The 24,892-nt window shown below is 39.7% G+C and overlaps 1 protein-coding gene across 1 annotated transcript in view; it reads left to right on the top strand.

Moving 5' to 3' along the window:
• Positions 1 to 24,892, top strand: part of LOC136404362 (phospholipid-transporting ATPase ABCA3-like) — a 113,917-nt gene that overhangs the window by 51,618 nt on the left and 37,407 nt on the right. The window contains 3 exon segments of the mRNA XM_066383679.1: positions 13,512 to 13,662; positions 19,796 to 19,894; positions 23,291 to 23,462. Coding sequence (XP_066239776.1) covers positions 13,512 to 13,662; positions 19,796 to 19,894; positions 23,291 to 23,462 — 422 coding nt within the window.

Below are 24,892 nucleotides of genomic sequence, written 5' to 3'. Positions count from 1 at the left end.
TATTTCACCTATATATGAAATCATACAGTTCTTAGATTTTTCTGGTTAACTTATTTTACTTAGCATAATATTCTCAAGCTCCATCCATGTTGTCATAAATGACAATATATTATCATTTTTATGGCTGACAGTATTCCATTGTATATATGTACTTCTTTTTTTTCCAATACTATATCTAGGTACATCTTTATTGTTTCCATGTCTTGGCCACTGTGAGTAATGCTGTGATGAACATGGGGGCACGTGTGTCCTTGCATGTTAATGTTTTCCAGTATTTTAAGTTGATACTGATTAGAGGGATTGCCGGGTCATATGGTAGCTCTAGTCTTAATTTCCAGAGGAACCACCGTACGGTCTTCTATAATAAGTGTACCAGTTTACATTCCCACCAGCAGTGAGTGAGGGTTCCTTTTTCTCCACAGCCTCTCCAACACTTGTTATTACCTGTATTGTTGATAACAGCCAATCAAAAGGCTGAGATGGCATTTCATTATAGCCTTGATTCACATTTCTCTAATAGCTAGTGAAGATGAGCACTTGAAAGAAGTATCTGTTCAGGTCCTCTCCCCATTGGGGGGGGGGATATTTTTCTGAAGCTAGAAGCAGGGAGGCAGTCAGACAGACTCCCACATGTACCCAACCAGGATCCACCCAGCATGCCCACCTGGGGGCGATGCTCTGCCCATCTGGAGTGTTGCTTTGCTGCAACCAGAGCCATTCTAGCGCCTGAGGCAGAGGCCACAGAGCCATCCTCAGCGCCCGGGCCAACTTTGCTCCAATGGAGCCTTGGCTGCGGGAGGGGAAGAGAGAGACAGAGAGGAAGGAGAGGGGGAGGGGTGGAGAAGCAGATGGGCGCTTCTCCTGTGTGCCCTGTCCAGGAATCGAACCCAGGACTTCCACACACTGGGCCGATGCTCTACCACTGAGCCAACGAGCCAAGGCAAATTTTCAATTACATAAGATTGTTTGCTTGTTTGTTAATGAGCTTTGTGAGTTCTTTATATATTTATATTTTGGACACTAAACCCTTATTAAAGCTGTATTTTGCAAATATCTCCCACTGTGTTGGCTGCTTTTTTGTTTTGTCCTTGGTTTCTTTTGCTGTGCAGAGACTTTTAGTTTAATATAGTCCCATTTCTTTATTTTTTCCTTTACTTCCCTTGCCTTTGGGGTCAAATTCATAAAACGTTCTCTATGGCCAAGGTCCATGAGTTTAGTGGCTATGTTTTCTTCTATGTAATTTATTGTTTCAGATCTTATATTTAGGTCTTTGATTCATTGGAATTAGTTTTTTTGCAGGGGGACAAACTGTAGTCAAGTTTCATTCTTTTGCATGTGCTTTCCAATTTTCCCAGTACCCTTTACTGAAGAGGTTTTCTTTTCTCCATTGTGTGTTTTTGGCTCCTTTATCAAATTGTCCATATATATGTGGTTTTTATTTCTGGGCTCTCAAATTCTGTTCCATTGGTCTGAGTGTCTGTTTTTCTGCCAATACCGCGCTGTTTTTTTTGTTTTGTTTTGTTTTTCATTTTTTCTGAAGCTGGAAACAGGGAGAGACAGTCAGACAGACTCCCGCATGCGCCCGACCAGGATCCACCTGGCACGCCCACCATGGGGCGACGCTCTGCCCACCAGGGGGTGATGCTCTGCCCATCCTGGGCGTCGCCATGTTGCGACCAGAGCCACTCTAGCGCCTGGGGCAGAGGCCACAGAGCCATCCCCAGCACCCGGGCCATCTTTGCTCCAATGGAGCCTTGGCTGCGGGAGGGGAAGAGAGAGACAGAGAGGAAAGCGCGGCGGAGGGGTGGAGAAGCAAATGGGCGCTTCTCCTGTGTGCCCTGGCCGGAATCGAACCCGGGTCCTCCGCATGCTAGGCCGACGCTCTACCGCTGAGCCAACCGGCCAGGGCAATACCGCGCTGTTTTGATTATCATGGCTCTGTAGTATAGTTTGAAGTCAGATGGTGTGATACCTCTGGCTTCATTCTTTTTCTCAGGATTGCTTTGGCTATGCAGGGCTTTTTATGGTTCCCCACAAATCTGGTGATTTTTGTTCTAGTTCTTTAAAAAATGACATTAGAATTTTAATTGGGATTGCATTACATTTATAGATTGCTGTAGGTAATATAGCCATTTTAACTATGTTGATTCTTCTAATTCATAAACATGGAATATTTTCCCATTTTTTGTGTCTTTTAAAATTTCTTTCAATAATGCTTTGTAGTTTTCAGTATATAGGTCTTTACATTCTTTGTTAATATTGTTCTTAGGTAATTTATTTTTTTGTTGTTGCAATTGTAAAAGGAATTGTACTTCTGAGTTTATTTTCTGAAGTTTCATCATTGGTATATATAAAAGCAATAGACTTTTGTATACTGTGTCTTTACTGTATTGGTTTGTTTCTAATAGTTTTTTAGAGTTGTCTTTTGGGTTCTCTATATACGGGATATTTTCATCGAAAAAAGTAATGACTTATTATTTCCCAATATGTATGCCTTTTATTTCCTTCTCTTGCCTGATTGCTCTGGTAAAAATTTTCAGAACTACGTTAAATAAGAAAGGAAAGAGTGGGCAGCCTTGTCTTGTCCTTGATTTTAGAGGAAAAGCCTTTATTTGTTCACCATTTAGTATAGTAATGGCTGATCATGTACCCTATGTGGCCTGTATTATGTTGAGGCACTTTCTTTTTATATTCATTTTATTGAGTGCATCAAACATAAATGGATGTTGTATCTTATCAAATGCATTTTTGGCACTATTTATAGAATCATATTTTCCCCCTTTGTTTTGTTAATGTGGTGTATTACATTGACTGATTTATATAGGTTGTACCATGCTTGGGTGGTTACCATTAGTTTATAAGAGAAATATTTTCATATGCACTAGAGTCCTTTGCTGTATGAGTGCTTCTGCACTCCACCCTCCTTTGCTGCTACAGATGTTTATCCTCTCCCCTTTTGTTATTGTTGTCACAGATTATCCTTGTTTTTATTGTGACTCCTTGTCACAATAAAACTCCTTGCTGGAGTTTGACTAATAGTTTTGATTTTTTTTGTTTTGTTCTTTGTTTCTAGTTTAATAACCCCCTTGAATATTTCCTGCAGGGGGGGTTTTCTGGTAATATATTCCCTCAGCCTCTTCATGTCTGCAAAAGTTTTTATTTCTCCTTCATATTTGAAGGATAACACTGATGGTTATAGTGTTCTTGGCTGGTAATTCCTCTCTTTCAATACTTTGAATGTTTGAGTCCACTCTCTGCTGGCTTGTAGAGTTCCTGCTGAGAAGTCTGATGATAGCCTGATGGACCTTCCTTTATATGTTATGTTCTTCTTTTCCCTAGCTGCTTGAGGATTCTTTCTTCATTACTGATTTTTGACAATTTTATTAGGATGTGCCTTGGGATGGGTCTGTTTGGGTTGAGGTAACTCGGCGTTCTGTTTGTTTCTTGGATTCAAGGATCTAAGTCTTTCCATTGGCTTGGAAAGTTCTCATCAATTACTTCTTTGAATAGGCTCTCCATTCCCTTCTCTCTCTCTTCTTCTTCTGATATTCCCATAATTGTTATATTGCTCTTTCTGATGGAGTCAGACAATTCTTGTAGTGCTCTCTCAGTTCTTTAAATTTGTGAGTCTTGCTCTTTTTCTTTCTGTAGCATTTTAACTAAAAATGTCTTTAATGTCCCTGATTCTTGCCTCTATCTGGCCTGTTTTAGTAGCTAAACTTGCTAACTCATTTTACAACTCATATATTGAAAGCTTCTTCTCTGTTTGTTTTTTAAGTTTCCATCTCATTGGTGAAGTGCTAATTTTGTTCATTGATTTGTTTACTGAGCTCAGTAAGTTTCCTGTCAGTGTTTTCTTGCATCTCTGAATATTTTCAGAACTTCAGATTTAAATTCTCCATTATTTAACTTCAAGGTTTCCATGTGATAGACATTGCTTTCTGGAGATTTTTTTTATTTTCTTTCTGAACTACATCTCTGTCTTGTGTAGCTGTATTTGATTTTTTCTGCCTCCATGGAATTTGAGAGTGGTATTATTATTAACTCCAGGGCTGGTGACATCAGAGAAATAGTGCCGTAAGGAGTGATACCAATAAATCTTCCCAAAAATTCAACAAGATCTTCAACCAGAGACAGAAAAATCTGTCCTTGGAGCCTCCAGCAGTTCCACACTAAACGCAAAGTACTATCAACACAACCACCCTCAGATGCCATTAAGGAAAAGGAAATCGAATATCATGGATACAAAAGACAGAGAGGTAGTGCAGATAGATGAGTAAAAATAAATGGAGAAAAAATTTAATATATTGGAAACCTTGGAGCTAAATGACGAGAATTTAAAATAGAAATCCTAAAAATATTCAAGAGATATACAAGAAAACACAGAAAGGCAATTTAGGGAGCTCAGAAAACAACTCAATGAACACAAAGAATATATTACCAAGGAAATTGAAACTATAAAAACAAACAGAGATGAAAAAATTCATGAGCTAAAAAACAAGGTAACAAGCTTAGCTAATAGAACAGGCCAGATAGAAGGTAGGATTAGTCACATAGAAGACAAGCAACTTGAGGCACAACAGAGAGAAGAAGAAAGAGACTCAAAAATTTTAAAAAATGAGAAAGCCCTACAGGAATTGTCTGACTCCATCAAAAAAAATAACATAAGAATAATAGGTATATCAGAGGGAGAAGAGAGAGGAAATGGAATGGAGAACATATTCAAACAAATAATAGATGAGAACTTCCCAAGCCTGTGGGAAGAACTAAAGCCTCAAATTCAAGAAGCAAATAGCACTCCGAGTTTTCTTAACCCCAACAAACCTACTCCAAGGCACATCATAATGAAATTGGCACAAACCGTCGACAAAGAAAAAATTCTCAAGGCAGCCAGGGAAAAGAAGAATACAACATATAAAGGAAGGTCTATTAGATTATCATCGGATTTCTCAACAGAAACTCTACAAGCTAGAAGAGAGTGGACCCCAACATTTAAAGTCCTGAAAGAGAGGAACTTTCAGCCACGAATACTATACCCATTAAAGCTATCCTTCAAATATGAAGGAGAAATAAAAACATTCACAGATACAGAAAAGATGAGGGAATTTATCATCAGAAAACCCCCACTCCAGGAATTACTAAAGGAGGTTTTCCAACCAGATACAAAGAACAAAACAAAACAAAACCACAAGTAAAAGCTCCACCAAGAAAACAATAAAACCAAATTTAAACTGTGACAACAAAAACAAAAAAAGGGGGGGGGGAGAGGACGGAAATTAACAGCAAAGGACGATGGAGTACAGAAGTACTCACAAGATAGTGCATTACAATGAACAGGGTAGGAACCCTTTCATTACTTAATGGTAACCACCCTTGAAAAAACCACCACAGAAGCACATGATTTAAAAAAGATAGCAACAGCCCTGGCCGGTTGGCTCAGCGGTAGAGCGTCAGCCTGGCGTGCGGGGTACCCAGGTTCGATTCCCGGCCAGGGCACACAGGAGAAGCGCCCATTTGTTTTTCCACCCCCCCCCCTCCTTCCTCTCTGTCTCTCTCTTCCCCTCCCGCAGCCAAGGCTTCATTGGAGCAAAGATGGCCCGGGCGCTGGGGATGGCTCCTTGGCCTCTGCCCCAGGCGCTAGAGTGGCTCTGGTTGCAGCAGAGATGCCCTGGAGGGGCAGAGCATCACCCCCTGGTGGGCTGAGCGTTGCCCCTGGTGGGCGTGCCGGGTGGATCCCGGTCGGGCGCATGTGGGAGTCTGTCTGACTGTCTCTCCCCATTTCCAGCTTCTGAAAAATACAAAAAAAAAAACCCCAAAAAACAAAAAAAAAAAAAGATAGCAACAGAGGAAATATATATGGAATACAACGAAATAAAAACAAAAGAAAGAAAAACGAAAAAGAAGCATCAAACAAGACACAAAACTGACAGAAAGCAATGTATAAAATGGGAATAGGGAACCCACAAGTATCAATAATTACACTAAATGTAAATGGATTGAACTCACCAATAAAAAGGCACAGAGTAGCAGAATGGATTAAAAAAGAAAATCCAACTGTATGCTGCCTACAAGAAACTCATCTAAGCAACAAGGATAAAAACAAATTCAAAGTGAAAGGCTGGAAAACAATACTCCAAGCAATAACATCCAAAAAAAAGCAGGCATAGCAATACTCATATCTGATAATGCTGACTACAAGACAGCAAAAGTACTCAGAGACAAAAATGGTCATTTCATAATGATTAAGGGGATGCTGAATCAAGAAGACATAACAATTCTTAATATATATGCACCAAACCAAGGAGCACCAAAATATATAAGACAGCTACTTATTGACCTTAAAACAAAAACTGACAAAAATACAATCATACTTGGAGACCTCAATACACCACTGACGGCTCTAGATCGGTCATTCAAACAGAGAATCAATAAAGATATATTGGCCTTAAACAAAACACTAGAGCACCTGGATATGATAGACATCTACAGGACATTTCATCCCAAAGTGACAGAGTATACATTTTTCTCCAGTGTACATGGATCATTCTCAAGAATTGACCATATGTTGGGCCACAAAAATAACATCAGCAAATTCAGAAAAATCAAAGTTGTACTAAGCATATTTTCTGATCATAAAGCCTTGAAACTAGAATTCAACTGCAAAAAAGAGGGGGAAAAACCCACAAAAATGTGGAAACTAAACAACATACTTTAAAAAAATGAATGGGTCAAAGAAGAAATAAGTGTAGAGATCAAAAGAAATATACAGACAAATGAAAATGACAATACAACATATCAGAATCTATGGGATGCAGTGATAAGAAGGAAGTTCATATCACTTCAGGCCTATATGAACAAACAAGAGAGAGCCCAAGTGAACCACTTAACTTCACACCTTAAGGAACTGGAAAAAGAAGAACAAAGACAACCCAAAACCAGCCGAAGAAAGGAGATAATAAAAATCAGAGCATAAATAAATGAAATAGAGAACAGAAAAACTATAGAAAAAATTAATAGAACAAGGAGCTGGTTCTTTGAAAAGATCAACAAAATTGACAAACCCTTGGTGAGACTTACCAAGGAAAAAAGAGAAAGGACTCATATAAACAAAATCCAAAATGAAAGAGGAGAAATCACCACGGATATCATAGATATACAAAGAATTATTGTAGAATACTATGAAATACTTTATGCCACTAAATTAAACAATCTAGAACAGCGGTTCTCAACCTGTGGGTCGTGACCCCAGCGGGGTTGCCTAAAGCCATCGGAAAATACATAATGCATATCAGGTATTTACATTCCGAATCATAACTGTAGCAAAATTACAGTTATGAAGTAGCCACCAAAATTATTTTTTGGTTTGGGGTCACCGCAACATGAGGAACTGTATTGCGGGGTCATGGCATTAGAAAGGTTGAGAACCACTGATCTAGAAGAAATGGATAAATTCCTAGAACAATACAACCTTCCTAGACTGAGTCAAGAAGAAGCAGAAAGCCTAAACAGAGCAATTAGTAAGGAAGAAATAGAAAAAACTATTAAAAACCTCCCCAAAAATAAAAGTCCAGGCCCAGACAGTGATACTAGTGAATTCTATCAAACATTCAAAGAAGACTTGGTTCCTATTCTACTCAAAGTGTTCCAAAAAATTGAAGACGAAGCAATACTCCCATACACATTTTATGAGACCAACAAACCCTCATACCGAAACTGGGCAAGGACAGCACAAAAAAAGAAAACTACAGACCAATATCTCTAATGAATCAGATGCTAAAATACTAAACAAAATACTAGCAAATCGAATACAACATATTAAAAAAATAATACATCACAATCAAGTGGGATTCATCCCAGAATCTCAAGGATGGTTCAACATACCTAAAACGGTTAACGTAATACACCATATCAACAAAACAAAGAAAAAAACCACATGATCTTATCAATAGATGCAGAAAAGGCATTCGATAAAATACAACACAAGGCCCTGGCTGGTTGGCTCAGCAGTAGAGTGTCGGCCTGGTGTGCGGGGAACCCGGGTTCGATTCCTGGCCAGGGCACATAGAAGAAGCGCCCATTTGCTTCTCCACCCCCCCTCCTTCCTCTCTGTCTCTCTCTTCCCCTCCCGCAGCCAAGGCTTCATTGGAGCAAGGATGGCCTGGGCGCTGGGGTAGCTCCTTGGCCTCTGCCCCAGGTGCTAGAGTGGCTCTGGTCGCGGCAGAGCAACTCCCCGGAGGGGCAGAGCATCGCCCCCTGGTGGGCAGAGCATCGCCCCTGGTGGGCGTGCCGGGTGGATCCCGGTCGGGCGCATGCCGGAGTCTGTCTGACTGTCTCTCCCCATTTCTAGCTTCAGAAAAATACAAAAAAAAAAAAATACAACACAATTTTATGTTTAAGACTCAACAAAATGGGTTTAAGAAGGAAAATATCTCAACATGATGAAGTCCATATATGATAAACCATCAGCTAACATCATATTAAATGGCACAAAACTGAAGGCTTTCCCCCTTAAATCAGGAACAAGACAGGGTTGTCCACTCTCTCCACTCTTATTTAATGTGGTGCTAGATGTTCTAGCCAGAGCAATCAGACAAGACAAAGAAATAAAAGGCATCCATATCGGAAAAGAAGAAGTAAAGGTATCACTTTTTACAGATGACATGATCCTATACATTGAAAACCCCAAAGAATCTACAAAAAGACTACTAGAAACAATAAGCTAATACAGTAAGGTCGCAGGATACAAAATTAACACAAAAGTCTATAGCGTTTCTATATGCCAACAATGAAACATTTGAGGACGAACTCAAAAAAATAATCCCCTTCACGATTGCAACAACAACAAAAAAATATGTAGGAATAAACATAACAAAGAATGTAAAGGACCTATATAATGAAAACTACAAAGCATTGTTAAGGGAAATCGAAAAAGATACAATGAGATGGAAGAATATTCCTTGTTCTTGGATAGGAAGAATAAATATAATCAAGATGGCCATATTACCCAAAGCAATAAACAAATTTAATGCAATTCCCATCAAAATTCCAATTACATTTTTTAAAGAAATGGAACAAAAAACCCTCAGATTTCTATGGAACTATAAAAAACCCCGAATAGCCAAAGCAATCCTAAAGAAAAAGAATGAAGCTGGGGGCATTACAATACCTACTTCAAACTATATTATAGAGCCACAACAATCAAAACAGCATGGTATTGGCAGAAAAATAGACACTCAGACCAATGGAACAGAATAGAAAGTCCAGAAATAAAACCACATATATATAGTCAAATAATTTTTAATAAAGGGGCCAACAACACACAATGGAGAAAAGAAAGCCTCTTCAACAAATGGTGCTGGGAAAACTGGAAAGCCACATGCAAAGGAATGAAACTTGACAAGTTTGTCCCCTTGTACTAAAATTAATTCAAAATGGATCAAAGACCTAAATATAAGACCTGAAACAATAAAGTACATAGAAGAAGACATAGGTTCTAAACTCATAGACCTTGGTTTTAAAGAGCATTTTATGAATTTGACTCCAAAGGCAAGGAAAGTGAAGACAAAATAAATGAATGGGACTACATCAGACTAAGAAGTTTTTGCTCAGCAAGAGAAACTGACAACAAAATAAACAGACAGCCAACTAAATGGGAAATGATATTTTCAAACAACAGCTCAGATAATGGCCTAATATCCAAAATATACAAAGAACTCATAAAACTCAACAACAAACAGACAATCCAATAAAAAAAAATGGGAAGAGGACATGAACAGACACTTCTCCCTGAAAGAAATGCAAATGGCCAACAGATATATGAAAAGATGCTCTTCTTCATTAGTTATTAGAGAAATGCAAATCAAAACTGCAATGAGATACCACCTCACACCTGTTAGATTAGCTATTATTAACAAGACAGGTAATAGCAAATGTTGGAGAGGCTGTGGAGAAAAAGGAACCCTCATTCACTGTTGGTGGGAATGTAAAGTAGTACAACCATTATGGAAGAAAGTATGATGGTTCCTCAAAAAACTGAAAATAGAACTACCTTATGACCCAGCAATCCCTCTACTGGGTATATACCCCCAAAACTCAGAAACATTGATACGTAAAAACACATGCAGCACAATGTTCGTTGCAGCATTGTTCACAGTGGCCAAGACATGGAAACAACCAAAAAGCCCTTCAATAGAAGACTGGATAAAGAAGATGTGGCACATATACACTATGGAATACTACTCAGCCATAAGAAATGATGACATCGGGTTATTTACAACCAAATGGTGGGATCTTGATAACATTATACGGAGTGAAATAAGTAAATCAGAAAAAACCAAGAACTGCATTATTCCATACGTAGGTGGGACATAAAAACGAGACTAAGAGACATTGACAAGAGTGTGGTGGTTACAGGGGCGGGGGGGGGGGAGGGAGAGGGGGAGGGGGAGGGGCACAAAGAAAATTAGATAGAAGGTTGCCTGACCAGGCGGTGGCGCAGTGGATAGAGCGTCGGACTGGGATGCAGAGGACCCAGGTTCAAGACCCCGAGGTCGCCAGCTTGAATGCAGGCTCATCTGGTTTGAGCAAAATTTCACCAGCTTGAGCCCAAGGTCACTGGCTCCAGCAAGGGGTTGCTCGGTCTGCTGAAGGCCCGCGGTCAAGGCACATATGAGAAAACAATCAGTAAACAACTAAGGTGTTGCAATGCGCAATGAAAAAAAACTAATGATTGATGCTTCTCATCTCTCGGTTCCTGTCTATCCCTCTCTCTGACTCACTCTCTGTCTCTGTAAAAAATAAATAAATAAATAAATAAATAAATAAATAAATAAAAAGTTAAAAAAAAAAAAGAAAATTAGATAGAAGGTGACGGAGGACAATCTGACTTTGGGTGATGGGTATGCAACATAATTGATCGACAAGATAACCTGGACATGTTTTCTTTGAACATATGTACCCTGATTTATTGATGTCACCCAGGTAAAACTAATAAAAAAATAAATAAAATAATTTTGAAAAAAAAGAACTCCAGAAGAAAACAACTAAAAAAATGAAAATTAAAAATTATATATACAATGAATAATATAAGAAATTTTTAAATGACAAGTACAGAAGAAAAATTGCAAAATAATCAAAAACAAAAATTACAAACATAAATGTTAAAGAAAATGAAATTCTAAAGAAATTTTAGTTTTGAGAGCTTTTTTTTTTTCCACTGGGTTGTGCTGTATTACAAGTTTTAGCTCTGAAATTCCTGAGCTGGCCTCAGCTGGGTAATTGCTGTTGCCATGATGTAGGTGGGGCCGCAGTCACGTTGGTGGGTGGACTTGTTGTGAGGACGTCGTGGCTTTGCCTTTCCATCTTTGTGGCTTTAGCAATGGCAGTCCCAGGCCTCCAGGCTCTCCTCCCCACGTCTCAACAGACCAGGGGACCAGACACAGGGCACCTCTGTTCTTCCGGGGAGAGAGTGGCTCTGGAGAGCTAGCTGTGGGGTCTGTCTCTGCCACTGTCCATACATGGAGAGGTGAGGGAGCCAGGATCTGGGAGGCTGGGGGCCGCACTTTGGTTTTCTCTGTCTCTGCTCTGAGTGCAGGCTGTGGGCAGACCATGGGTACACCGGTAATGACTTCTTGTTCTTCCACCATTTGGTTTAGAATCTCCCCCTCTCCTCCTCAGTCTCGCCACTCCTCTCAGCCAAAGGAGCCCCAGTCACTCCGGGGTTTTCCTCTCTGGAACCCTTGCAGACAAACACCAGACAGTCTGGGCCTCTCCTCTCTCCACAACCGATTGTGAGTGCACTTTGTCTTCTGCCCCCTCCTCAAATCTTCCTACCTTCAGTCCATTCGGAGCACGTATCTTTCAGGCATGCCTGTGAGCCCAACTGGGGTTGCTTTGCTACATTATAGCTGTTCAACTTATTGACATTTCAAGGGGACAGATCAGTAGTATCTCTCACGCGGCCATTACTCTGACCTAGATTTCTATTTCTGACATCATTCATTCTTTCCTCCATATGGTCAGTTTTATTTCCTAAGCTTGATTAGTTCACTCTTTATCTCTTTTATTGAGTTCTCAATCTCTAAAAAGATAAGCTTTCAATAAATAAATTAAATCACTTATAATAATATCCACAGTTTTATGTTATTGGTAAAATAGTATATAATATGTAGCTAAATATTTTAAAAGGTATAATACTTTTGAACATTCAGTTCCCTGTTTATAGATGCTTAACTCTAAATATGCTTAACCTGAATCTTAAGAGGACAAGATAATTGAGAAGCTTATTGTGTCATCATTTTGAGCAAAAACCAATTTATATGTCATTTTGTAAGAAAGCCAAAAGTAGTTTTGGTTCTCATAGCTAGTAAATAATGACTGTCATTTCATCTTCTGGATGACTATTACCTCATTTGTAGAGTGAAATAATAGTGTTTTCTCTACATAAGCCAGGCAAATAAACCAAATTCTAAGATAAGAGATCTATGCTTAATACTTACTGTTTACTTTTTACAAATCTTAATAAGAAACATTAATGTAAATACAATGACCATTTTAGATGCATATACTTAAAAGCTATAATTATTTTTCTTTAATTCTAGAAAGTAATTTCTTTATATAGACAAAGCACTAAATACAATAGTTCCCTGGTTTCTTTAAAGTCTCTAATCAAAAATTATTTCTAAAATGTAAGTCTTTCTTCAACATTTCATACTTTCATACTTCTCTTTTCTGCTTTTATTTTCCCCTAACAATATATTTTTTGACCTGTTCATCTTTATTATAATCTGTTCCCTTTGTCTAGACACTAGCTCCTATGAGGGCAGTCATTTTTTTTTTAGCTCTTTAAACTTGATGACACTGTGAGTGCAGCCTGTGCAGGGGCCTCTGAAGCTCAGGCTCGTTGGGTTTGTAGTGTCAGCAGCTCTGGCCCCGCTGCTGTGGAGTCTCCAGCCAAAGGGCAGCAGCTGGATTCTGGCTGACCTTTTTTTTAATTTTTAATTTTAATTTATTACGTTGACATGGTTTCAAGTGTTCCACTCAATATAATACCCTCAACCTCCTCATTGAGCTCCCCCCATAGAGGGCAGGGATTTTTATCTAACTTTGTCACTGCTGTATCCCCAGGGTCTATTAATACCTGGTACACAATGGGCAACCAGTGATACTATATAAATATTTATTAATATTCCAGTTTCAAAAATTCTAAGTAGCCAGAACAGAGGACTTTCATCATAGAACTACTGTATCTGTACACTTATTATTGTTTAACTACAAAAGTTATTGAAATTACAGAGGAAGTTACTACTTACTCAATATCTTGGTTCTTGGAGCAACATTTGGGAATTTTAGGTGGGAGCCTCGGTAGAGTCAAAACAAAAGCTTTTGTGACATGCTATGTCTCCTTCCGTGCGGACCTAGGTGACCTGGACCATGGAGAACCGAACTTGGTCTGACAAGGTAAAAAAAAGTACAAACCTTCTTCCTTTTGTCTTCTGAACAATTTCTCTCAGGTGCTGCATATCACATAGTCATGGAGACTGAACCACAGTGTGATGTTGGAAAGATCTCTGCAGTGATTCAGTGTCACATTCCAGATGCCACCTTGGAAAAATACACTGGAGCTAAATTATCATTTACCCTACCCAAAAAGCACATACACAGGTATAGATTCAGAGAGTTGTAGATGGATAGTTTCAGTGACCAAAAATTAGTTTTTAATTTTCCGAGCTCAGTGAATAGTACTTTGCTATGAGCCCCGTCTCCAAGTGTGCTGTCATTTGCTGGCCAGAGTCGAGAAGTTCATAGCTGAAGATTTCTCTCGCTGAACAGGGGATTGTTTCACTACTTCAAGTTTATTCAGGGCTCACTTGATGTTTTTCTTTCTGGGAATTTTGGTTTTTTTGTGGGGGAGGAGGTTTGCCACCTATTTTCTATAGCTTCCTAGTATTAATAAAGGATAGCTAATAATAAGATGTTCATAGTAAACAATTTATTTTTCTTCTTTCCCAAGTGAGAGGAGGGGAGATCGAGAGACAGACTCCCACATGCGCCCGACTGGGATCTACCCAGCAAGCCCCCGTCTGGGGCCGATGCTCTGCCCATTTGGGGCCATGCTTGCAACTGAGTTGTTTTTAGCACCTGAGGTGGAGGCTCCATGGAGCCATTCTCATCACCCAGGGCATTGTGCTCAAACCAATCAAATCATGGCTGCAGGAGGGGCGTGTGAGGGAGGGGTGGACAAGCAGATGGTTGCTTCTCCTGTGTGCCCTTACTGGGAATCAAACCTGGGACATCCACACGCCAGGTGACACTCTACCACTGAGCCAACTGGCCAGGGCTATAGTAAACACACTTTATGTATGGTAAAATCCAAGGAAATATTAAGATGGTGTATGAAGAAAGTAGCTTAAATAACAACTCTTGGAGAAAAAGTGACAAGGACATAGATGTAACAGTGAGTTTGACCTCAGTGGCTAGGCAAATTAATTCTAGAGGGGAGAGACAGGGATTGACATTCTAGCCGGGACTCCCATCCCAGCTAAGAGTGTTGGTCATCACTGACCTTCAGGAGTGCACGATTTTCATATTCTTGTCTGAAGTTATTACTGTGTAGATACTCCATAAGTGCAAGAGGGCTGCCCTGCCCGGGAAGAGAGGAAGAACTCCGAGGACATTGCTCTGCTCCCATCTGGTGCAGAGGTCCTGGTGGAATGAAGGGGAACACCAGGAGTCAGGCACCCAAGATCCTAATAAATAAAGACATGAAAATAAACATCTGCACCTGCAATAGGAATAAAAAGAAGAGGAAGGGCTCCCTGTGAGCTGTTTTGATTCCGAGAGTATACCTGAACCTTCTCAAGAAGCAGGAATGAGTAGGCTGTGGAGACAGCGGAGGGAGAACGGAGGACATGAAAGAAACCACGGCCGGATGTGTGTTCTGGGAGCACTCTTGCTGCAGAGTGAGAGGACAGGCGTTCGTTGGGTACTTTCAGCACCGTCTAGTCATTATAAATCTGGAGGGGCATCATGTCACTGAAAGAAACGTGAGAGAAGCCACTTGAATACGTTCCATCTGCCGCCCTGTGTCGTCTGAATACAAAGGACACTATCAGAAGAAAACAAGAATAATGAGTGTATCATTAAGGATAAAATACGAAATATAAGGATTCAGGTAAAGGTAATATTTTCATCCTGTATTCCCACTAAATATTTTGGACATGGAAGAGAGAAAGAGGAAGAATTTCTGAGGCACAGATGAGGATCAGCACCTTAGATGTGGATTTCTGTGCTGTGGAGAGCGGGTGGGGCTAGTCGAGCACAAAATGCAAACCATGAACCGAGGGGAAAGTAGATTAGTTCAGAATGAATTTTTCTTGCACAAAATAATTTTAAACCAATTATTCAAAAAGATTTTAAAAAGAATAAAATGTTCATAGCCCATTTATTCACAGAATACTTCACTATAGTCGGAAAAGAATAAAATGACAGAGGGTTCTTGGTTATTTCCAAAACTTTGATGGCTTAATTGTTTCCTTGTCTTGGACTGGGAACAGCTCTGAATGTTTTACACCTGCGCACTTACATAGACATGAGGAAGAGATTAGAAAAAATACTGCAACCTCAATGCCTATGTTCCAAAATATGACTAACAAAAGTGAACTTGAGATTTTTTAAACAAAGTTGTAAGTTGGTTCTTTGAGAAAACTGGTGAATTTAGTAAAACTTCAATCATATGGACCAGGAAAAAGAGAGAGAGAGAAAAGATACAAATTAAAACTGACTCTGGAAGAAATTAACTTGAAAATCTCTTTATTTATTAAAGACATTGAATTTATACTTTAAAACATTTTCATAAAACTCTGGGACTAGCTGACTTCACAGATGAGTTCTACAAAACATTTAATAAAGGAAAAATAGCAATTCTGTACAAACTGTTCTAGAAATGAGAGAAAATGGAACATTTCCCAACTTGTTTTATAAGACCAGTATTACCCTGGTACTAAAATCAAAGACATTATAAGAAAAAGATGATGATGATGATGCAATAATCCTTAATAGAGTGTATGGGTCTTGAACATAGTGGGGTAGGGATTCTATTGAGGAGATTCAAAAATAAGAAAACAATGACCTCAAAACTTGACCAGTGGTGGTGCAGTGGATAGAGCACCAACCTGGGATACTGAGAACCCAGGTTCAAAATCCCAAGGTTGCCATCGTGAGTGCAGTCTCACCTGGTTTGAGCACAGGATTGCCAGCTTGAGCACAGGATTATCCATATGATCCCGGATCGCTGACTTGAGTCCAAAGGTCACTGGCTTGAGCCCAACGTCACTGGCTTAAGCAAGGGGTCACTAACTTGGCTTGAGCCTCCGGGTCAAGGCACATATGAGGAGCAATCAATGAACAACTAAATGACACAACTACGAGTTGATGCTTCTCATCTCGCTCCTTTGCTCCCTCTCTTTCTCTCTCTCTCTCTCTCTCTCTCTCTCTCTCTCTCTCTCTCACACACACACACACACACACACACACACACACACACACACACACAATATGTAAATAGTTGTCATAGGAAGAGGGGTCAGACTGAACTGATGGATAAAAGAAGGACCAATCAAGCCAGGTGACGCTAGATGGAGATGGAGTTCAGCCTCAAACATGGAGGGAATGTAAAGATGGAGGTTCTGAGCCCACGTCTCTGAGGGTGACCCCACGTAGAGTTAGTAGTCCCGTCCCTCACTGGGAATGAGAGGTGTGTTTAAGAAGTGAATCAGTTTCTGAAGATCTTTTCAACCTAAAATAATGTAAACTTTTCCTGGTAAAACTATTCTTGGAATCCTTCATGTGCCTGCACCACAGCTCACAAACTGTCACACACGTGACCTCACTCTCTGAGTCGGTCTCCCCGGGCTCTGCCACTGCTTCCCCAACGTCGTTTTCTGTTATTTAATGATGTATACCTCCTGTACTTTGAGCACGATTTCCATTTGATGTAGCTATTACATGTGAATAAATTATAAAGTAGCTATAGTCCTTAACACTTATAAAAAATTAAATTGATAATTTTTTAGAAGAATAAAGGAATTTATACCAAATATTGTCACAGTGGGAGAAATTTGCTAAAGCGAAGGTCTCTATTTCCATTTCTTTGACAATAAGCATTGCAGTGAAGAAAAATCTACTAAACATTTCCCCATTGCTAGCCAGAAATTATTATGGAACAGAACAATATTGAATATTTGTCTAAAAACAAAACAAAAGCGCCTAGGCCCTGGCCAGTTAGCTCGATCAGTTAAGAACATCGTCCCAAAATGACAAGGTTGCAGGTTCAATCCCTGGTCAGGATACACACAGGAAACAACCAAGAATGCACGATGGAGCACAAAACAAATGAATGCTTCCCTCCTCCCACCTCCCTCCTCTCTCTGTCTCTCTAAAAATAAATCAATTAAAAAAAATTAAGCCCTGACTGAATAGCTCAGTTGGTTGGAGCATCATTCTGGAGCACAAAGGTTGCTGGTTGAATTCCCCGATCAGGACACAGACAGAAGCAGCTCGATGTTCCTGTCTCTCTCTCCCTGCCTCTCTCTCAAAAAACAAACAAAAAACCTAAAGTGAAATTGGGCCAAAAACTTGAATAGGCATTTCTCCAAAGAAGATGTACAGTTTGTGGATAAGCACATGAAGAGGTGTCCAACGTCACCACTCCTTAGAGGAAAGCAGAACAGAAAGCTGTGTTGGTAAGGGTGCGGGGCAGTCGGATCCCTGTGCGTAGCTGTGGGAATGGTTGGTAAGGGTGCGGGGCAGTCGGAACCCTGTGCGTAGCTGTGGGAATGGTTGGTAAGGGTGCGGGGCAGTCGGAACCCTGTGCGTAGCTGTAGGAATGGTTGGTAAGGATGCGGGGCAGTCGGAACCCTGTGCGTAGCTGTGGGAATGGTTGGTAAGGGTGCGGGGCAGTCGGGACCCTGTGCGTAGCTGTGGGAATGGTTGGTAAGGGTGCGGGGCAGTCGGGACCCTGTGCGTAGCTGTGGGAATGGTTGGTAAGGGTGCGGGGCAGTCGGGACCCTGTGCGTAGCTGTGGGAATGGTTGGTAAGGGTGCGGGGCAGTCGGGACCCTGTGCGTAGCTGTGGGAATGGTTGGTAAGGGTGCGGGGCAGTCGGAACCCTGTGCGTAGCTGTGGGAATGGTTGGTAAGGGTGCGGGGCAGTCGGAACCCTGTGCGTAGCTGTGGGAATGGTTGGTAAGGATGCGGGGCAATCGGAACCCTATGCGTAGCTGTGGGAATGTCGAACCAGGTGCCTGCTGTAGGAAACAGTATGGAGATTCCTCAGAAAGTGAAACATAGAATTACTCTATGATCCAGCAATCCCACTTGTTGATTCCCAAAGTAATTGAAAGCAGAAACTCAAACAGATATTTGCACACTAATGTTCATAGCAGCATTATTCACAAAGTCCAAAAGGTAGAAAAACAACCCAAATATTCACTGACAGAATGTATATCCATACAATGTATATCCATACGAGTGTTATTCATCTGTAAAAAGTAATAGAATTCTGAGACATGCTACAATATGGATGAATCTGGAAAGAATTATGCTCAGAGAGATAAGCCATACACAAAAGGACCAATATTGCCCTGGCCAGTTGGCTCAGTGTTAGAGCATTGGCCTGGCATGCAGGAGTCCAGGGTTCGATTCCTGGCCAGGGCACACAGGAGAAGCGCCCATCTGCTTCTCCACCCCTCCCCCTCTCCTTCCTCTCTGTCTCTCTCTTCCCCTCCCGCAGCTGAGGCTCCATTGGAGTAAAGTGGGCCCGGGTGCTGAGGATGGCTCCATGGCCTCTGCCTCAGGCACTAGAATGGCTCTGGTTGCAACAGAGCAACACCCCGGATGGGCAGAGCATCGCCCCCTGGTGGGCATGCCAGGTGGATCCCGGTTGGGTACATGCGGGAGTCTGTCTGACTGCCTCCCTGTTTCCAACCTCAGAAAAATACAAAAAAAAAAAAAAAAAAGGACCAATATTGTGTGATCCTAATTTATATGAGGCACACAGGATAGGCAAATTCATAGAGAGAGAAAGTTCAGGTCACGTTGAGGGAAGAGAGGAATAGAGAATTACTGTTTAATGGGTATGCAGTTCTTGTTTGGAATTGTAAAAATTTTCTGGAAGTTCCTGGTAGTAATGGTTGCACAGCATTGTGAATATGCTCAATGCTGCTTCAACTGTATACATAAAACCATGAAAGGTGAAATTTAATGACATATATATATATATATAATCACGATAAAATAACTTAAAACAATAGGGAAGAAAACAATTGTGAATGAAATGAAGTACTAAATGAAGAAAAATAAGCGCTCATTTTTTTATTAAATGTATTCGAGTGACATAGTTAATAAGACCATATTGGTTTCAAGTGTACGATTGTGTGATACATCAGCTGTGTGTATTACGTTGTGTGCCCACCACCCAAAGTCAGATCTCCCATCACTGTATACTTGACTGGTTTCACCACCCCAGCCCCCTGTCCCTCTGGTCACCAGCCACACTGCTGTTCGTGTCTGTCAGTTTCTGTTTGTTTATCTTGCTTGTTCATTTCTTGCTTTTCATTTTATATCCCACGTGTGGCAGTATTTCATCCTCGGGCTGAGTAGCAGTATTTCAGTGTGTGTGTGTGAGAGAGAGAGAGAGAGAAATTGTATATACTAGAAAATAAAATGAACTAAAAAGAGAAAATGAAAGGTATCCAGATTAGTGTGAGTACTTCCCTTTTTCTTCCTCCTCTCCTGCAGGTTTGAAGCTCTGTTTGATGATATGAAGGAGAGAGAGAGAGAGCTGGGCATTGCCCGCTTTGATGTGTCGATCACCACTATGGAAGAAGTCTTCCTGAAGTGAGTAACAGTGACCTTCAAAAAAATTCAACACCTAAAGGTCTGCATAACCTCAAGGACAAACCCCACCGTATTTGCATTCAAAAAATTTAGTCGTGTATTTTTAAAATACGTTGATGTTTATGCTAGTGTGTTTCTGTACACGCGGTCGAGAGTGTAAAACACTGAGCTTCAACCTTGATCATATGCTTTTCTGTTTTTTGTTTTTTCTGGTTGAGAATTTAAAAGTGAATCAAGAGAAAGAAAGAATTCATATTGGTATCATCACAGGAAAATGTCTAGTTCTAACTTGAAATCTGTACTAGAAAGGACTTTAAATTTTTGACATAACCTTGTTTCCATAACTTAGTGTTTCCTGCACTGGAAAAAGTTTAAAAGGAAACACCCAGGCAGCTGGGGCTGTCCCATGCAGAGTCAGGTGTTTAATCTGTCAAAAGTCTCACAAAATGTCCTTCTTCTGATAAGATTATGATGAAGTTACGTCTCGACTTGATTCTATCAGCCTCGAGGATTTAAATTAATATTGTCAGTGTATCAAAGTTAACCTGAAGTGATTTATTCATAGAATTCAGTTCACAAAAGACTGAAATAAAGAGTCCACTTCATTAATTAATGATAAAAATTATGATAAGAATAATTTATAATAAGAAAGGGCCTATTGGCCATTCATTAAAGTGTTCTGTTCTCTGTCTCCAGAAAAAGTAGGTGGGGAGCAAATTATAAAAAAAGTTACTTTCTCGTCACAATTAGAGCGAGCTCCATAAAGGCAGGGACTGTGTTTGTCTTATATACTGACTTGGGGCCTCAGACAATGTCTGTCACATGATAGATACTCAAGAGTGTTCTTAGGTAAGAAAAATGAGGGAATTAATTTTCATTTAGAGCCATTATCTCTGCAATAGATACTCTGCCTGCGAATGTTATCAAAGGTTAAGATCTTGGACCATGACACCTAGCCTGTCACCTAGCCTGTCTTTCCTGGGTATTGTTTCAATGTTTGCCTTTCTTACCCTTTTTTTCCACTTTTTAATTTAATTTTATTTTTTAGTTAAATTTTTTGGAGTGACATTGGTTAATAAAATTATATAGTTTTCAAGTGTACAGTTCTATGATACATCATCTGTATATTACATTAGTACCCACCACCCACGGTGTAATCATCTTCCATCACCATGTATTTGGGTCCTTTTCCCATAGTACCCCCACCACCACCTTCCCTCTGGGAACCACCAGACTGTTGTCTGTGTCCGGGAGTTTCAGGTTTATATACCACATGTAAGTGAAATCATATGTTTCTTTCTGACGTATCTCACTTAGCATGATATTCTCAAGGTCCATCCACGTTGTCACAAATGGCAGTATTTCATATTTTCCTATGACTGAGTAGTGTTCCATTGCATATATGCACCACATCTTCTTTATCCAATCATCCATCAGTGGACACTTTGGTTGTTTCCATGTCTTGGCTACTGTGAATAATGCTGCGATAAACATGGGGGTGCATGTGTCTTTACGTAACATTTTTAAGTTTTTTTGGTAGATAATTCCGTAGAGGGATTGCTGGGTCATCTGATGATTCTATTCTTAGTTTTTTGAGGAACCACCATACTGTCTTCCATAATGGTTGTACCAGTTTACATTCTCACCAGCAGTGAATGGGAGCTTCTTTTTCTCCACAGCCTCTCCAATACTTGTTATGACCTGTCATGTTGATAATAGCCCATCTAACAGCTGTGAGGTGGTACCTCATTGTAGTTTTGATTTTTTTTTTTTTGTATTTTTCTGAAGTGAGAAGCAGGGAGACAGAGAGACTCCCGCACATGCCCGACCGGGATCCACCTGGCATGCCCACCAGGGGTCGATGCTCTGCCCATCTGGGGCGTTGCTCTGTTGCGGCCGGAGCCATTCTATTTGCATTTCTCTAATAGCTAGTGAAGATGAGCATCTTTTCATATCCCTGTTGGCCACTTGTATGTCCTCTTGGGAGAAGTGTCTGCTCAGGTCCCCTCCCCATGTTTTAATTGCATTATTTGTACAAATCCTGCCATTCACACCAACATGGATGGACTGCAAGGCCATTATGCTAAGTGAGATGTGGCAGACACCAAAAACGAATACTTTATAATCTCACTTACATGTGAACTCTTAATAAGTCAGACTTATTCTATCAGAAAGTAGAATTGTGGTTACCAGGGTGTAGAAGATAGAAACAGGAAATGTTAGTTAAAAGGTACAGACTTTCAGATATAAGATGATTTCAAGTTCTGGAGACATACAAGTCTCCACAAGTACAACATGATAATTATATTGAGTAATAATTGCAAGTTTGAAATTTTCTAAGAAAGTAGATCACAAGTATTTTTATTACCAAAAAGACAACTGTAACTATTTGGGATGATGGATGTGTTAATTAACTTTATTGTGATAATCATTTCACCATGTATACACATATGTAAATGTTATATTCTATACCATAAGTATGGATATATAATTTTTATTTGTCAATCATGCTTCAATAAAGCTAGATAATAAAACTAAGATAAGTAGAAAACAAACAAGATGTTAGGTATAAACCCAAATATATCAGTAATTATGAAGATAGACTAAATACAGTTTGGATGCCACTTTTAAGAGAGTGTATGTATGTTTGTGTATGTTTATGTGTATATGTTTGTGCCTGTTTGTACATGTGTGAAGAAAAGATCTCATCAGGATTCTCTCTAGGTAATAGGAATTTTTTCCTTCACTTATTTATATTTTGATTTTGATAATTCTGTGGCTTAGAAAAAAATACATTTTTTAAATAATGTATTTTCCACCAAGTGCTTTACCTCTTTGATATAATTAACCTTTTCTGTTTCTTAGTATACTGTTATTATACCTAGAATTTTTCTCCTCAGATTATAATTACTTGTGTATATCTTTTATTTCTTCTCAAATATCTACACCCAAAGACCCAATTTCAGAAATAGACAGTAGTGGGAAATGTATAAACTTAAAAAAAAAACCCTACTAGTCAATGTCCCCATCATTCCATAAAGAACATTTTAACCCTCAAAATAGAGTTATTACCTTTGATTAAAAGGTTAAGTCCTTTAACTCGATTAAGTTCAGCTTAATGCAACATACATCACATCATAATTTTTTTTCTCATGATAAAGCCATTCCTTTGAATTGTTGAAACTTTTCCATGAATTGCAATTCGTCCCCTGATAGGTTTGTTGGGAACCACTGTTACCGTGCTGCTTGAAACCAATCCACTTGACAATCTGTCAGAAAGATGAGGGAGTCTTCCACATTTGGAACCTTGTTTGACATTCCCCACATAGAACTGGTGGACGCTCTAGTCGAGACGGAATGTTTTGTGACTGTGTGTGTGTACCTATGTGCATGTAGGGTCAATAAGCCGGACCATTCCCAAACGGATCAGCAGACGACCCAGACACCTTTGGTGAAGGATCAAGAAATAAGACAAGACACTAAGAAGAATATGATTATGGACAGAAACAATGATACACCAGTTTTTTCCAGATTGAATGAAATTGCTACCATGGAATTTAATACTGGAGTAAGCCTATTTACTAAAAATTTAAATAGTACGTTTGTCTTGGTTATGAGATATACACATACACACACACACACACACACACACACACACACACTTTATTTAATATCTGAACTTTAAAAATGTTTGGAATTTAGCCATAGAAGATGCAGCCAGATGTGATCTTCTGACTTAGGAGAAGTGGGTTCTAGGTGAAGGACAGCTGTTCTTCTCACCATTGTTGTTTTGCAGAATCACATTGAAAAGTTCTCATTTATATTCTCATAAATTCTTCCTTTGTTCAGATCTAAGACAAGACCCAAGAGTTAGGACAGTTGTGATCAGATGATACTCGTTGATCAGATTATGGCATTTTTCCACTATCAGTCATAGTTGAGGTATTAAAACATAACAAAAGACAGTATTTCCATATGGTTTTCACGGGAATATTTCCTTTTCAATGGAGAAATAAAAAGATTATGGTTTTAATAAGAAGAGAAATGTAATTTAGGTTTTCTAATCAGTACGACAAGTATATTAGTGAATAAAATTAGGATGAGATTTTTCCGTGTAGTTAGATCAGAAACCAGATTTTAATTGTTTCCCTTAACGCCTTACACAGATAAATCTTTTCATCCTATCTTCTTGTTTCTTGGATCCCATTCAAGAATATATTTGTATTATATCTTTGTCATTTTTAATGATACAGTGTTGTGGTTATTACAGTGGTGCCTTTAGATACGAGCAGACCAACATACAAATTTTTTAAGATATGAGCTGCGACTTGGTTCATATTTTCGTTCGAGACCTGAGAGAAATTCCAAGATACGAGTTGTGATTCAGGAAGTTGCCGCTAGTTGGTGCATTGGCACACGGGTCCAGTATCGGCAGCACAACACCAGCATCTTGTTCTTTCTCACGTGTTACCTGCAGAATCAAGTCGAATCTTGTGCACTGTACTCGTTCTTGCATCATTTTTGCATTTTTTACTAACTTTTTCTGTGTGCTATCATGGGGCCGAAGAAAGTGAGTGTAAAGGACAGTGGTGAGAAGAAGAAGAGAATGATGTTGATAGAAGTAAAACAAGAAATAATAGAAAAACATGAGCGTGGTGTCTGAGTGATTGAACTGGCAAGGCTTTACGACCACAATCCATCTACAATTTGTACCATCCTTAAACAAAAGGATGTCATCAAAAGCAAAAATCCAGTGAAAGGAATTACAATTCTGTCCCAATTAAGGACAAATATCCATGAAGAAATAGAGAAGCTTCTGCTGGTGTGGGTGAAAGAGAAAGAGCTGGCAGGAGATACAGTGACGGAGACTGTAATATGTGAAAAGGCACGTATTATTTACGGCGACTTGAAGAAGAAAGAGCCATCAACCTCAAAAGAGGCAGCAGAAGATATGTTTAAGGCAAGTCATGGCTGGTTTGAAAATTTCAAGAAGAGATC

Source organism: Saccopteryx leptura, chromosome 4, assembly GCF_036850995.1.
Source record: "Saccopteryx leptura isolate mSacLep1 chromosome 4, mSacLep1_pri_phased_curated, whole genome shotgun sequence".
Taxonomy (NCBI): Eukaryota; Metazoa; Chordata; class Mammalia; order Chiroptera; family Emballonuridae; genus Saccopteryx; species Saccopteryx leptura.
This window is presented reverse-complemented; position numbering and strand designations above follow the sequence as displayed.